Source organism: Phyllobates terribilis, unplaced genomic scaffold (genome assembly GCF_046119375.1).
Source record: "Phyllobates terribilis strain yellow unplaced genomic scaffold, ASM4611937v1 Scaffold_8__6_contigs__length_399053987, whole genome shotgun sequence".
Taxonomy (NCBI): Eukaryota; Metazoa; Chordata; class Amphibia; order Anura; family Dendrobatidae; genus Phyllobates; species Phyllobates terribilis.
Window position 1 is genome coordinate 265099345 of NW_027362768.1, and position 16566 is coordinate 265115910.

A 16566-nucleotide genomic window follows, 5' to 3' on the forward strand; every position below is an offset into this window, starting at 1 on the left:
GGATATAATTCCACACCAAACCTAAAAAAGGGGGTGGAGAAAAGTATTGGCACCCTTTGAAAAATCATGTGATGCTTCTCTAATTTGTGTAATTAACAGCACCTGTAACTTACCTGTGGTACCTAACAGGTGTTGGCAATAACTAACTCACACTTGCAGCCAGTTAACATGGATTAAAATTGACTCAACCTCTGTCCTGTGTCCTTGTGTGTACCACATTGAGCATGGAGAAAAGAAAGAAATCGAAAGAACTGTCTGAGGACTTGAGAAACCAAATTGTGAGGAAGCATGAGCAATCTCAAGGCTACAAGTCCATCTCCAAAGACCTGAATGTTCCTGTGTCTTCCGTACGCAGTGTCATCAAGAAGTTTAAAGCCCATGGCACTGTGGCTAACCTCCCTAGATGTGAATGGAAAAGAAAAATTGACGAGAGATTTCAACGCAAGATTGTGCGGATGGTGGATAAAGAACCTCGACTAACATCCAAACAAGTTCAAGCTGCCCTGCAGTCCGAGGGTACAACAGTGTCAACCCGTACTATCCGTCGGTGTCTGAATGAAAAGGGACTGTATGGTAGGATACCCAGGAAGACCCCACTTCTTACCCCGAGACATAAAAAAGCCAGGCTGGAGTTTGCCAAAACTTACCTGAGAAAGCCTAAAACGTTTTGGAAGAATGTTCTCTGGTCAGATGAGACAAAAGTAGAGCTTTTTGGGAAAAAGCATCAACATAGAGTGTACAGGAAAAAAAAAAGAGGCATTCAAAGAAAAGAACACGGTCCCTACAGTGAAACATGGCGGAGGTTCCCTGATGTTTTGGGGTTGCTTTGCTGCCTCTGGCACTGGACTGTTTGACCGTGTGCATGGCATTATGAAGTCTGAAGACTACCAACAAATTTTGCAGCATAATGCAGGGCCCAGTGTGAGAAAGCTGGGTCTCCCACAGAGGTCATGGGTCTTCCAGCAGGACAATGGCCCAAAACACACTTCCAAAAGCACTATAAAATGGTTTGAGAGAAAGCACTGGAGACTTCTAAGGTGGCCAGCAATGAGTCCAGACCTGAATCCCATAGAACACCTGTGGAGAGATCTCAAAATGGCAGTTTGGAGAAGGCACCCTTCAAATATCAGGGACCTGGAGCAGTTTGCCAAAGAAGAATGGTCTACAATTCCAGCAGAGCATTGTAAGAAACTCATTGATGGTTACCGGAAGCGGTTGTTCGCAGTTATTTTGGCTAAAGGTTGTGCAACCAAGTATTAGGCTGAGGGTGCCAATACTTTTGTCCGGCCCTTTTTTGGAGTTTTGTGTGAAATGATCAATGATTTGATTTTTGCTTCATTCTCTTTTGTGTTTTTTCCTTGCAAGCAAATTAAATGAAGAAATTAATACCAAAGAATTTGTGATTGCAATCATTTTCAGGAAGAAACTGAGTATTATCTGACAGAATTGCAGGGGTGCCAATACTTTTGGCCAGCACTGTATATGTATTCCATAATGACGTCAATAAAAAACGGCAGTCTGGCGTGCACAAAGTAAGCCCTCACACAGCTCCATCGTCAGAATTAAAAAAAAGTCAAAGAAAACAGTATCAGAAACCAAAATTATTTTTTTTTTACAAAGTTAAGAAATGTTTTGGTTACTAAAATGTACAATAAAAAAATATGTAAGACCTGTCCCGAAGTATCATAATATCAGGTCATTTTTACCACTATATGAACGTTGAAAAAGCAAAATCATTTCACCGCACTTAGAATGGTTTTCTTTGTTTTTCAGTGTGTTATATTGTGAAGTGAACGGTGTCATTCAAAACTACAACGCGGTCCGCAATTAAACAACCGCTATGTCAACGCAAAAATAAAGTTATGGCTCTTGGAAGAAAAATCGGTCACGAAGGAGTTAAAGGCTTCTTAGAAAGTTGTACTTAAAGAGCAAATAAACAATAAAAAAAGACGTGCAAGATGTCTTATCCCCCCGGGGCCATTTTCCGTTTTTGCGTTTCCCTTTCTTGGATGCTGTGGACAACAAAGACAGTTTCTCTTTCAGACATTGTATATGAAGGGCCAGCCGTATTTATAGGTAGTAGGTACCTATTATAAAAAATACTGACAAATATTCACGTTTTCAACGAGGAAAACCCAATGCTGGTTTACTAGCTGGTACTCCGGCTCGGCTTTAAGCTGAGTGGTACAGTAAGAGAGGGGATATCTGCCCCTATTATAACAGCAGAAGGAGCACAGTGCCCTTGTCAGCCCTGTGCAAGCAGGACGGTGCACCCACCCGTATGCTGTCTCACTGCATAGTAAAAAGAGGATACTCCTTATAAAATAATAGCACGCACCTACTAAGCATGAAAGAACTAAAATAATAGAAAGCCAGAGTAAGTGGACTTCAAGTGCGCGGCCGATTCAGGAACGAATCACAGAACAAATTCATTGAAGGTGGTTTATTTGTCAACACATTTCAGAGTCAAATTCGACTCCTTCCAGGACGACCACATGTGAAAGTGGCAACATAACATCCATGCGGTTTAAGTACAAGAAATTATCATCATATACATCTATTGTGTTATTCATTTTATAATCATAAGCAATAAAACATGTAAAAAAAAAGAAAGGTAAAAAGGAGAAAAATGAATAATAAGATAAAAAACAATAAAAGGTCCAAGTGTTCTGCCAGTGAAAAATGAAAGGATTAGAGTCGAACCTGCTTCGTCCTAGTTATAAAATGAATAAAAACAATAGATGTATGTGATGATAGTAAATTGAAATACATGTAATCTTCCCCTTTTTTTCCTCCTCCTTTTCCCCGGATGTTGCTCCTATTGGGAAATAGTCGGATATATAATATCTATACCATATCTATATACTACATCTATATACTGTAGGTAGATGAGTGGTCCGTTTTTAGAACATCTGACTGGCTCTTTACCCACTGACATAGGATTCATGCCACAAGCTCACTTCCAGAGAGTTTTTAGGCTCACTGACCTTGGATCTCCGCACACAAAAATTCTGCTTCTTCTGAAACTCGCGTTTCAAGAGATTTTTTTCCCATGCCAAAATCTCTCAGTGTAGTTAGGGAAAATCTTCTTTGCTCCTGCCATGCTCGACCATAATGTGCCAGACTCACCCCTGTTAACAGATAACACACAGACTGAAATCCATTGTTATTTTATGGAAAATACTGAAATTTTGCACACACAAAAATTTTTTTCTGAAGTGTCGTATCATATAATAGCACAACTGCTGGAGTGATCGCCAGACCCAGCACAGCTGGAGATATTGCATGATGGAGTAACACGGTATAACACTGTTGTACTTGGCTGTCTCCATGGGTCCTATTGGCATTCATATTCCTCCTCAACACAGAGAAGGCACAGGAGTCCCTGAATTGTATACAGGTGATTGCTCAACACTTTGGAGTTCTCTGTAGATCACTATCAAAATGCATAGTAGTAGATATAAAGAGTCTTGGTTTGCATATATGTTATAGGTGAATTCATTGTCATGTATGTAAAATAAGACTTATTAGTATCAACTGTTAAACATTTTAATGGTGTTCTGATAATTTTACATATGATGAATTTAAGGCTAGGATCACACGAGCGTAGATTGTCTCCTCCTAGAGAATTGGATCGATTATGGTAATGACACTCCGATCAAACTTTTATCTGAGTTAGATGACAGAGTCAGTTTAGTGTGATCAGATTCTCTCGAAATGAGAGAACCGTAGCACAAGTCAGGAGAAGATGGAGAACAAGATTTCTCCATCTTCTTCATTGTGTGAGTTTGCGGAAATCGGACTGCACTCAGAGGTCATTCAACTGCAGTCCAATGATTTCCACCCACCCATAGACTTTAATAATGCCCATAGACCTGCTATAATGCCCCCTTCCTGGTATAATGTCCCAAATCCTTGTACAGTGCCCCCCACACTGGCCCCTTCCTGGTATAATGCCCTCCACACTGGCCCGTTCCGTTGTTCTGCAGCACATTTTAAAAAGAAACAAATGATTATTCTGACCTTCCCCTGCTTCCATAACGTGTCGTGGCGTCCTCCTCTATAGCCGTCGAGGAGGCCAGTAGCTGACTTCTGTGGGCCGGCATGGGCAGCTCATGACGTCACTGCCAGGAGCCGCCCATTTCGGGCAAGCCAATGTCAGTTGCCAACCTCTTATTGTCCGGCATTGGGTATTGCAGTACAGGGAATCGGCAGGTCTCTGTGCTGCAATACATTTTGGCTGAATGTGAGCCCTCAGATGCAAATCCATCTGAAATTGGCACTGGCGTCAGTGGTCCCACGCCCCTTTGACTAGTTGCCCACTGATTTGTATAGCTCCAGACAAGTTAAATAAATGATTTTATAGAAAATAAACATAAAATAAAATAAAGGGGATTGTTTGAAACAGAATAAAGATTGGGATAAAGACATGGGGCTGGTTTAAGTGACATGGAAAAGCTGTCAGGTTATCTTTAATCTCTAATGGCAACAAAGTATCTTCTTATTGATATAGAAAACAAGTTATATCCACACACAACACAGTCCACTCTATCAAGACCAATATATGAATAATATTACATATAAGGGGGAATAAATACCACAACACCATTAACAGAGCATTTATGACCACCACATAGTGACCAAATAATAAGGGACAAATGCCAACACACCATGACCAGAACATATATTACTACCACATAATAACCAAATAATTCCACATACAAGAGACAAAATGAGTAAATAACACCACTATACCGAGTATTAAAAAACAACAACACAGTACTAACACTAATATTAACACCAGTGACATTATACACAGGGGCTTTGTAGATAGTATATAGTATATGTGTACAGGTAAATCCAATGACTTAACATTGACGTCTCTAGTTGAAGTAATTCTTCTTTGCTTTTATGCCGATGGAAACACAAAGGCATCTTCCTATTTCCCACCCTCCACTTCTATACCTCACCAGATGAAGAAGAAAAGTGCCATTATAATTGCATGCACAGTAACAGTGTTTCCAAAATGTAATATACTACAGAAGTTATGTCCTTTGTGACCCTCTCACAGTAAAAATTTTTCCGTTCCTCTGGCTCCCATACTGTATGATTGCCACCTTTTATGAGCCCTACAATAATGAAATACCTCTTTATGCCCGCATAAGTACAGTAATAATGTCCATCATTGTTCTGAAATGTATCAGGACTGCCCCCACTTCCATCCAGTAATAGCGTCAACCTTTTATGGTTTTACAGTTAGAACATCAAAAATTGTGGCTACATGCATTAATAATGTATGAGGCCAGAAGGGGGCAATATTAATGTGTGAGATCACAAATGGGGCATTTTTATTGTAAGCGGCCACAAGGGGGGGCATTACTAATGTATAAGGCCAAAAGGGGGTCATCTAATATATATAATTGTCTTATCCCGTCTGTCTGTCCTTCTGTCCAGGAAATCCCGTGTCGCTGATTGGTCCGGCCGCGGCCAATCAGCGACGCGGGATTTCAGAACAAGATGGCGGCCGTTAGCGGCTCATCTGCCGCACAGAGGTCAGCGGCGATGCATCGCGACCAATCAGCGATATTGGCGCCAAATTTACACTCTCGCCCTCACACGCTCACTCGCAGACGCTCACACCCTCACCCACTCACGCTCACACCGTCACCCTCACACGCTCACCCTCACGCGCTCACCCCCAGACGCTCACCCTCAGATCCTCACCCGCTCACCCTCACATGCTCCCACGCTCACCCTCACATGCTCCCACGCTCACCCTCTCACGCACACCCGCTCACACCCTCACCCGCTCACCCTCACACGCACACCCCAACACGCACAACCCTCACACGCTCACACCCGCACACGCACCCGCTCATCCTCACACCCTCACACGCTCACCCTCACACGCTCACACGCACACCCTCACCCTCAGACACTCACCCTCTCACGCTCACCCTCTCACGCTCACCCTCACACCCTCAGACGCTCACCCTCAGATGCTCACCCTCACACGCTCCCACCCTCACACGCTCACCCTCAAACTCACATGCTCCCACGCTCACCCTCACACGCTCACACGCTCACCCTCACACGCACACCCTCACCCGCTCACCCTCACACGCTCACCCTCAGATGCTCCCACCTTCACACGCTCCCACGCTCACCCTCACACGCTCACCCTCACACGCTCCTACGCTCACCCTCACACGCTCACCCTCACACCTGCACATGCTCACCCTCAGATGCTCCCACGCTCACCCTCAGACGCTCCTACGCTCACCCTCAGACGCTCACCCTCAGACGCTCACCATCAGACGCTCCCACGCTCACCCTCACACGCTCCCACCCTCACACGCACACCCTCACACCCTCACACGCACACCCTCACACGCTCACCCTCACACGCTCCCACGCTCACCCTCACAACCACACACGCTCACCCTCACACGCACACCCTCACACGCTCACCCTCACACGCTCACCCTCAACCTCAGATGCTCACTCTCAGACGCTCACCATCAGATGCTCCCACCCTCAGACGCACACATGCTCACCCTCAGACGCTCACCCTCACACCCTCACCCTCAGACGCTCACCCTCAGACGCTCACACGCTCACCCTCACACCCTCACCCTCAGACGCTCACCATCAGACGCTCCCACCCTCAGACGCTCCCACGCTCACCCTCACGCTGCTACGCTCACCCTCACTCTCAGACGCTCACCCTCAGACGCTCCCACGCTCACCCTCACATGCTCCCACGCTTACTCTCCCACGCTCACCCTCACACGCACACCTGCACACGCTCACCCTCACACCTGCACACGCTCACCCTCACCCGCTCACGCTCGCCCTCACACGCTCACCCTCACACGCTCACCCTCACACGCTCACCCTCACACGCTCACCCTCACCCGCTCCTTCACACACTCACCCTCACACGCACACCCTCACACGCACACGCTCACCCTCACACGCTCATCCTCACACGTACACCTCCACACACACCCTCACACACACACACCCTCACACACACACCCTCACACACACACCCTCAGACGCTCACCCTCAGACGCTCACCCTCCACACGCTCACCCTCAGATGCTCACCCTTAGATGCTCCCACCCTCACACGCTCCCACGCTTACCCTCACACGATCCTACGCTCACCCTCACACGCTCACCCTCACACGCTCACCCTCAGACCCTCACCCTCAGACCCTCACCCTCACGACCACAAGCTCACCCTCACCCGCTCACCCTGACACGCTCCCACGCTCACCATCACACGCTCCCACGCTCACCCTCACACGCACACCTGCACATGCTCACCCTCACATGCTCACCCTCACACGCTCACCCTCACACGCTCACCCTCACACGCTCACCCTCTCACACCCTCACGCACACCCTCAGACGCTCACCCTCAGATGCTCACCCTCAACCGCACACCCTCACCCTCACACTTTCACGACCACATGCTCACCCTCACCCTGACACGCTCACCCTCACATGCTCCCAAGCTCACCATCACACGCTCCCACGCTCACCCTCACCCGCACATGCTCACACGTACACCTCCGCACGCTCACCCTCACCCACTCACGCTCACCCTGTGCTAGCCGGTCATCTCCCTCACACGCTCCCACGCTCACCCTCAACCTCACACCCTCACATAATCACGCTCACCCTCACACGCTCACCCTCACACCGTCACGCTCATCCTCACACGCGCACACGCTCACCCTCACACGCACACCCTCACCCTCACAAGCTGACCCTCAGACGCTCACACGCTCACCCTCAAACTTTCACATGCTCACCCTCAGACGCTCACCCTCTCACGCTCACCCTCAGATGCTCCCACCATCACACGCTCCCACCCTCACACCCTCACCCGCACACGCTCCCTCACACGCTCACCCTCACACGCACACCCTCATATGCTCACACGTACACCTCCACACGCTCACCCTCACCCGCTCACCCTCACACGCTCACCCTGTGCTAGCCGGTCATCTCCCTCACACGCTCCCACGTTCACCCTCAACCTCACACCCTCACATGATCACGCTCACCCTCACACGCTCACCCTCACACCGTCACGCTCATCCTCACACGCGCACACGCTCACCCTCACACGCACACCCTCACCCGCTCACCCTCACACGCTCATCCTCACAAGCTGACCCATTAGACGCTCACACGCTCACCCTCAAACTTTCACATGCTCACCCTCAGATGCTCACCCTCAGATGCTCACCCTCAGATGCTCCCACCTTCACACGCTCCCACCTTCACACGCTCCCACGCTCACCCTCACACGCTCACCCTCACACCCTCAGACGCTCACCCGCACACGCTCACCCTCAGATGCTCCCACGCTCACCCTCACACGCTCACCCTCACACGCTCCCACGCTCATCCTCACCCCCACACCCTCACACGCACCCTCACACACGCACACCCTCACACACTCACCCTCACATGCTCACCCTCACACGCTCACCCGCTCACCCTCACACGCTCCCACGCTCACCCTCACACGCTCACCCTCACACACGCACACGCTCACCCTCACATGCTGACCCTCACACGCTCACCCTCACACGCACACCCTCAACCTCAGACGCTCACTCTCAGACGCTCACCCTCAGACGCTCACCCTCAGATGCTCCCACCCTCAGACGCTCCCACACTCACCCTCACGCTCCTACGCTCACCCTCACACGCTCACCCTCACACCCTCAGACGCTCACCCGCACATGCTCACCCTCAGATGCTCCCACGCTCACACACTCCTACGCTCACCCTCAGACGCTCACCATCAGACGCTCCCACGCTCACCCTCACCCTCACACTCACACACTCACCCTCACATGCTCACCCTCACCCGCTCACATCCTCACCCTCACACGCTCGCCCTCACACACTCACCCTCACACGCTCACCCTCACACCCTCAGACGCTCACCCTCACACGCTCACCCTCACACGCTCACCCGCTCACATCCTCACCCTCACACGCACACCCTCAGATGCTCACCCTCAGATGCTCCCACCCTCACACACTCCCACGCTTACCCTCACACGCTCCTACGCTCATCCTCACATGCTCACCCTCACACGCTCACCCTCACACACACACCCTCACACACACACCCTCACACACACACCCTCACACACACACCCTCACACACACACCCTCACACACACACCCTCACCCTCACATGCTCCCACACTCACCATCACACCCTCACCCGCACACGCTCCCTCACACGCTCACACGCACACCCTCACACCCACACGCTCACCCTCACATGCTCACCCTGACACGCTCACCCTCACATGCTCACACGCTCACCATCACACCCTCACCCGCACACGCTCCCTCACACGCTCACACGCACACCCTCACACGCTCACCCTCACACGCTCACCCTCACACGCTCACCCTCACACACCCTCAGACGCTCACCCTCAGATGCTCACCCTCAACCGCACACCCTCACCCTCACACCCTCACCCTCACACGCTCACGACCACATGCTCACCCTCACCCTGACACGCTCACCCTCACATGCTCCCACGCTCACCATCACACGCTCCCACGCTCACCCTCACACCCTCACCCGCACACGCTCCCTCACACGCTCACCCTCACCCGCACACCCTCATATGCTCACACGTACACCTCCACACGCTCACCCTCACCCACTCACCCTCACCCGCTCACCCTCACCCGCTCACCCTCACACGCTCACCCGCTCACCCTGTGCTAGCCGGTCATCTCCCTCACACACTCCCACGCTCACCCTCAACCTCACACCCTCACATGATCACGCTCACCCTCACACGCTCACACTCACACGCTCCCACGCTCACCATCACACGCTCCCACGCTCACCCTCACACGCTCACCCTCACACGCACACCTGCACACGCTCACCCTCACATGCTCACCCTGACACGCTCACCCTCACATGCTCACACGCTCACCATCACACCCTCACCCGCACACGCTCCCTCACACGCACACCCTCACGCTCACCCTCACATGCACACCCTCACCCACTCACACGTTCACCCTCACACGCTCACCCTGTGCTAGCCGGTCATCTCCCTCACACGCTCCCACGCTCACCCTCACATGATCACGCTCACCCTCACACCCGCACACGCTCACCCTCACACGCTCACCCTCACACGCTCACCCTGTGCTAGCCGGTCATCTCCCTCACAAGCTCACCCGCTCACCCTGTTCTAGACGGTCATCTCCCAGCTGCTCGCAGCAGAAGTACCTCGACCAGCGGCCTCGCTCCCCGGTCCTCCAAAATTCATTAGGGGCCCCGGGGGGATACATTGGGGGGTTAATTTAAAGTAGTGCACAACCCATTTAAATACTGCTTCGCTGATTAGTCGCACCCGGTCGGCCGCATACATATCCACAGACGCTCACCCTCAGACGCTCACCCTCACACCCTCACCCTCAGACGCTCACCCTCAGACGCTCCCACCCTCAGACGCTCCCACGCCCACCCTCACACGCTCCTACACTCACCCTCACACGCTCACCCACACCCTCAGACGCTCACCCTCAGACGCTCCCACGCTCACCCTCACACGCTCCCACGCTCACCCTCACACGCTCCCACCCTCACACGCTCACCTGCACACGCTCACCCGCACACGCTCACACCCTCACCCTCACACGCACACCCTCACCCACAGACCCTCACCCGCTCACCCTCACACACCCTCACCCTCACACGCACACACCCTCACACTCACCCCCTCACCTGCACACGCTCACCCTCACACGCTCACACCCTCACACGCACACCATCACCCACAGACCCTCACCCGCTCACCCTCACACGCCGTCCCTCACATTCTCACCCGCTCACCCTCACACGCTCCCACGCACACCCGCACACACGCACACGCTCACCCTCAGATGCTCCCACCCTCACACGCTCCCACGCTCACCCTCACATGCTCCTATGCTCACCCTCAGACGCTCACCCTCACACGCACACGCTCACCCTCACATGCTCACCCTCACACGCTCACCCTCACATGCTCACCCTCACACGCTCACACCCTCACCCTCAGACGCTCACCCTCAGACGCTGACCCTCAGACGCAGACCCTCACCCTTACACGCTCACGACCACATGCTCACCCTCATCCGCTCACCCTGACACGCTCACACTCTCACCCGCTCACCCTCACCCGCTCACCCTCACACGCTCACCCTCACACACGCACACCCTCACCCTCAGACGCTCACCCTCAACCGCACACCCTCAGATGCTCACCCTCAACCGCACACCCTCACCCTCACCCGCTCACCCTCACAACCACACGCTCACCCTCACCCTGACACGCTCACCCTCACACGCTCCCACGCTCACCCTCACACGCTCACCTTCACACGCTCACCCGGTGCTAGCCGGTCATCTCCCTCACAGGCTCCCACGCTCACCATCACACGCTCCCTCGCTCACCCTCACCCTCACACGATCACGCTCACCCTCACACGCTCACCCTCACACGCTCACCCTCACACGGTCACCCTCACACGGTCACCCTCACATGCTCACACGCTCACCCTCACATGCACACCCTCACCCACTCACCCTCACGCTCACCCTGTGCTAGCCGGTCATCTCCCGGCTGCTCGCAGCAGAAGTACCTCGACCAGCGGCCTCGCTCCCCGGTCCTCCAAAATTCATTAGGGGCCCCGGGGGGATACATTGGGGGGTTAATTTAAAGCAGTTCACAACCCATTTAAATGCTGCTTCGCAGATTATTCGCGCCCAGTCGGCCGCATACATATTCTAGAATACCCGATGCGTTAGAATCAGGCCACCATCTAGTTACTAATATATGAGGCCACAAAGGGGACATTGGTAATATATGAGGCAACAAGTGTGGCATTGCTAATATATGAGGCCACGAGGGGGCATTTTAATGTATAGGGCCACAATGAGGTCATTATTAATATATGAGGCTACTATGGAGGCATTTTTAATGAGGGGCGACAATGGGGGAATTGTTAAAGTGGCACTGTACATTAATAAAATCCCCCCAAATAGTATATTGGCCCCCAATATATTAATATACCCCTCTTTGGCCCCCATACATTATACTGTTCATCTCTGTGGCCCACATACAGTATAATAGCCTCCACTGTAACCTCCATACAGTATACTTTCCCACTCTGTGGACCCCATACAGTATAATGCCCCCTCTTTGGCCCTCATGTACTATAATGTTCCCTCTCTGGCCCTCATGTAGTATAATGCCCCCCCCCCCCCCTCTCTCGCCCTGATGCAATATAATGTCCCCCTCACTTGCTCCCATATTGTATAATGTCTCCCTCTCTGATCCACATATAGTATAATGTCCCCATCTCTGGTCCCCATATTGTATAATGTTCTCTTCTCTGGCCCCAATGTAGTATATCCCACTCTCTGGCCCCATGTAGTATAACGCCCCCCTCTCTGGTGCTCATGGAAGCTAAAAAAAAAATAAACATGATCTTATTCACCCCTCTGCTCTCCATCGCACGCACGTCACAGGCATCTGCCGCTGCCGGTCTCTGATAGGCCGGCAGCATGTGTAAGTATTACAAGGCAGGGAGATGGTGATTCTTTGCTCTGCAATTCCTTTAAACTGGATGTAGGTCCAAGGATTCACATCCAGCTGAAACTAGTGGTGGCATTGGTGGGGTCCCCTTTGTCCCAGGCCAAGTCCCGGTCACACTGCATGCAACTGCGATCATTATACCTTGGCTCAGGGGTTCACTAGGTTCCAGGGGCCCACCAAGGGATTCCCCGGTCACCCAGTGGGCCACTCCAAGCCTGATTCCCTCTGTCTACAGTCACAGGCTGATAAGATTACTTGTTCTGTGTCAAGTCTGCTGTGTGTTCTCCCTCCTTTCCTGTAAAACTTGCTGAGGATCACAGGCCAGACTCCACATGACATCACTATTCAGAGTTCACTGCAGAGCTGCTGCTTGAGCTGGTCAAAGCAATGGCATGAAGCCCCTGATTCATCATGGTCTTTGCGCCTTTTTTATGGAATAGAAATGTTATTTTATGTTTGCGCTTTACTAATTATCTCATTTTCACCTTTTTTTTACATGAGCGTTAATTGGTTCCATTTGTGCATTGAGGGGGTTGTTACATAATGTGCATTTGGTTTTCCTTTTTGAGATGTTTTAGTCCAATCCATCATTAGGGCTTTTCTAAATGTTGTCCAATTGCACTCAAGTAACCTACTGGATTGTAAAATCTGTCTAATTTTATTTTTATAAAGGATCATGCGACTTTTTGCACTAAAAATGCACAAAAAGAAGGTAAAAGAAAGTAAAAAGAGAATTTTTTATTTTGATAAGCTTTACAATGCTTACATAATCTGTGTGCCCAGAAAGCCCCTTTAATCTATTTCCATAATATATTTAATGGTTATTACCTTTTGAATTTCCAGTTATCCCAAGAGATTCAAATAAAGGGAATCGAGGCCTATCAGCTATATCTTCAGACTTTTGCATCAAAGCTTCTTTCATGACTTCGAAGCCATTGAGCACAACCATATTTTGCCAAAAGTATTGCAGGCTGAATACGTCTCCATACTGCTTGGTAAGCTAGGGAGTAAAGAATAAGATGCATGGTTAAAGGGTCACTAATATCTTTTCATTTAATTTCAATAGTAGAAGCAAAGAAAGAAGACTTTCTAATATATTTTGTTAGCTAACAAATGCCTCTTTCTACCTTTCAGGCACCTCTTTTCCTCCCTTGACCACCTACGCATATTACTCTCTGAACTGCAACATAAAAGCTATTTGCAGAGGTCTCTACATAGAGAGCACAGGCAGAGGCGTACATAAAAATCACGAGGCCTCGTAGAAAAATTGCTAATCTGGCAACCTCTCTACACACTCTACACGCTCTCCCCCTACACCAAAAAAAATATATATTTGGCAAAGTGGGTGGGGTTGTATCTCCCAAATTTTAAAATCAAACTATATATGACAGGTACACAGTAATTATGTCAATAATGTTATCAAACACTACTATACCCTTTTGTGGCCCTTCTGGAGTATAGTGCCCTAAAAAAATCCCCCCCTCCATACTGCATGATACACCATAGTAGATTCCCCCTACAGTCTCCCCTCGCACACATAATGCCACAGTGCGTCCAGCAAATTATGATGCCACCACAGTAACCCCAACAGTATAATTCCTCACACAACATGATGCCCCTGAAGTGCCCCCACACAGTATGATGGCCCACAGCTCCCCTCTATATAGCATGATAGCCCCTTATAGACAGTATGATGTCCTGTACAGCACCAACATGCAGACTGAGGGCCCCTAAACATAGTTTCTCCACCATACATGGACCATATAGCAGTATATACCAGTTCTACACACACACTCTGCAGATCTTATCAATGAGTACAGTAAAGTTCACTCCTATGACTCACAGTTGTTTCTGTGATTGTAGTTGTTCATTTTCCTTTTGTCTTTTTAATCTGATCCAAGCAATCATTAAAAGGAACCAGTCATCAGGTTTTCCCCATATAAACTACGGCCACCATCATTAAGGCCGCTGTTACTGCATACTAGAATGCTGTAAAAAAACGTCCCCAATCACCTCTGCAGATCCCAAAAAAGACCTTTCCTTATATTTACAGACACGGTGCGGTTAGGTCCAATGGGCGTCTCTGATCTTGTCAAGGCCCCCCGAAGCATTTAGCTCGGGGGACACAGGCCCATTCATTATAGTATTAATGGCTGTTATAAAAAAACAACATATCCCCCCTTTTCTCCTCTCTATTGGTGTCCCCCACTCCCACTTTTTTGATTGATGATAAAATCTGAATGGTGCTTACCCACACATGAGATCATCTACACGTCACCACTAACTGCCAGGAAAAAATGCGGGAAGATGCGGCCGTTGGTTTGAGCAGGAAGAAACCTTTGTTTTGATTGGCCTAAGACTTAAAAATCCGGGGAGATCAAAGGTTTGTAAGGCCCTTCTGAGCACTCCAGCCAGTTCGTGCACAGAAAGTCAGAAAAGTGGCTCCCCGCCCTGCCAAATTTTTTCGCCGCAATATTTGTTAGATGGTATAGTGTCCCAGCTAATGCTGAGTGGACTTGGTTCTTTTTAAAGGTCATATAAATTTATTGATTCATTATTTTATTATTTATTTGTTGATTCATTCTTAATAGATTTTATTTCTTATTAAATTAAAGAAGCGCTCCCATCAATTTTTTATCCTCTTAATATATTGCAATCATCATATTATATAGCCCTGTGTACTTACAATTGCTCATTTTGTCTTTCTACCCAGCTAATTCTTCTGCTTTCCATTAGGTCTATGACATCACATGATTAAAAACTGACTAGCTGAATCCTTCTAAGCTCTATGTAGAAACAGGAGGTCAATTTTTCCCATATGAGTCCCCAGTCAGTGCAGAAGTCTATGGCGGTGGGAGGCACAGAGCAGCTGGGTCAGGAGTTGAAGAGGGGAATAATTCTTGCAGGGACAAGAGACTTCCTGTTGCTCCATAGAGCAGAGAAGAATTAGCTGGGTAGAAAGGCAAAATGAGCAATTGTAAGTACACAGTGCTATATAATATGATGACTGCAATATATTAAGAGGATAAAAACTTTGATGGGAGGAGTGCTTCTTTAGTTTCTATATGGTAACACTCAATAAATATTGCGGCCTATTTAATCCAATGATTTTGTCGATGTCATTATCTTGGTTAGCACTTTATTGATTTATGTATATTGAATTGGGCCTTGTGCCTTCATGATCTGTCCTCCTCTCTTCAATCACCATCCTCCTTCCCTGCTACATGTGGATAAGGTGTCCTATATCATCCACTGTGTCCCCCAACTGCGATCCTGCGCAAGTGCACTTCTCTCTGCTCTGCCGGGGGCAGAACCTGTACTGTAATACATATGAGCTCGGAAAAGGCAAAACAGCACCGATGACCCGGAACTACAGTAAAGCTGGCGCATGAGCACTACAATACCTTGCTCTGCCCTTGGCACGGCAGAGAGAAGAGCACCTGCGCAGGAGCACAATTGAGGGATACTGTGTGGATGACGTAGGAAGAATCATCCACACGAAGGAAGAAAGGATGATGGAGATTGAGGGGAGAGTGGAGGCGCTGGATGAAGACCAGAAACACCCATCAGACCGGACCGTGCCATCTGTGAGTATAAGAAAAGTCTTTTTTGGAATCTGCAGAGGGGATTGAGGACTTTTTTTTTTTTTTTTTTTTTTACAGCATTCTAGTATGCAATAAGAGAAACCTTAATGGTAGTGGGGAAAATCTGATGACAGGTTCCCTTTAAGACTTGTAGCCCCCCATATTGCTTTGATCAAGACGGGGAATTAATTTTCCAGAGGGGCCACATGAAAGCATGAGAGACCATGACTGTTGTGAAGGGCTGAACCAATAGGCTGAAATTAATTCTGCTCAATATTAATATTAACACATTCATTATAAGTATTATATATTAATATGAATTGTATG

The 16566-nt window shown here is 49.4% G+C and overlaps 1 protein-coding gene across 1 annotated transcript in view; it reads right to left on the minus strand.

Moving 5' to 3' along the window:
- Window positions 1-16566, minus strand: part of LOC141157215 (cytochrome P450 2D15-like) — a 45331-nt gene that overhangs the window by 19139 nt on the left and 9626 nt on the right. Inside the window, exons 2-3 of the mRNA XM_073644208.1 lie at window positions 13484-13655; window positions 2988-3131 (exon numbers count right to left, since the gene is read on the minus strand). Coding sequence (XP_073500309.1) covers window positions 2988-3131; window positions 13484-13655 — 316 coding nt within the window. The remainder of the gene's footprint in view (window positions 1-2987; window positions 3132-13483; window positions 13656-16566) is intronic.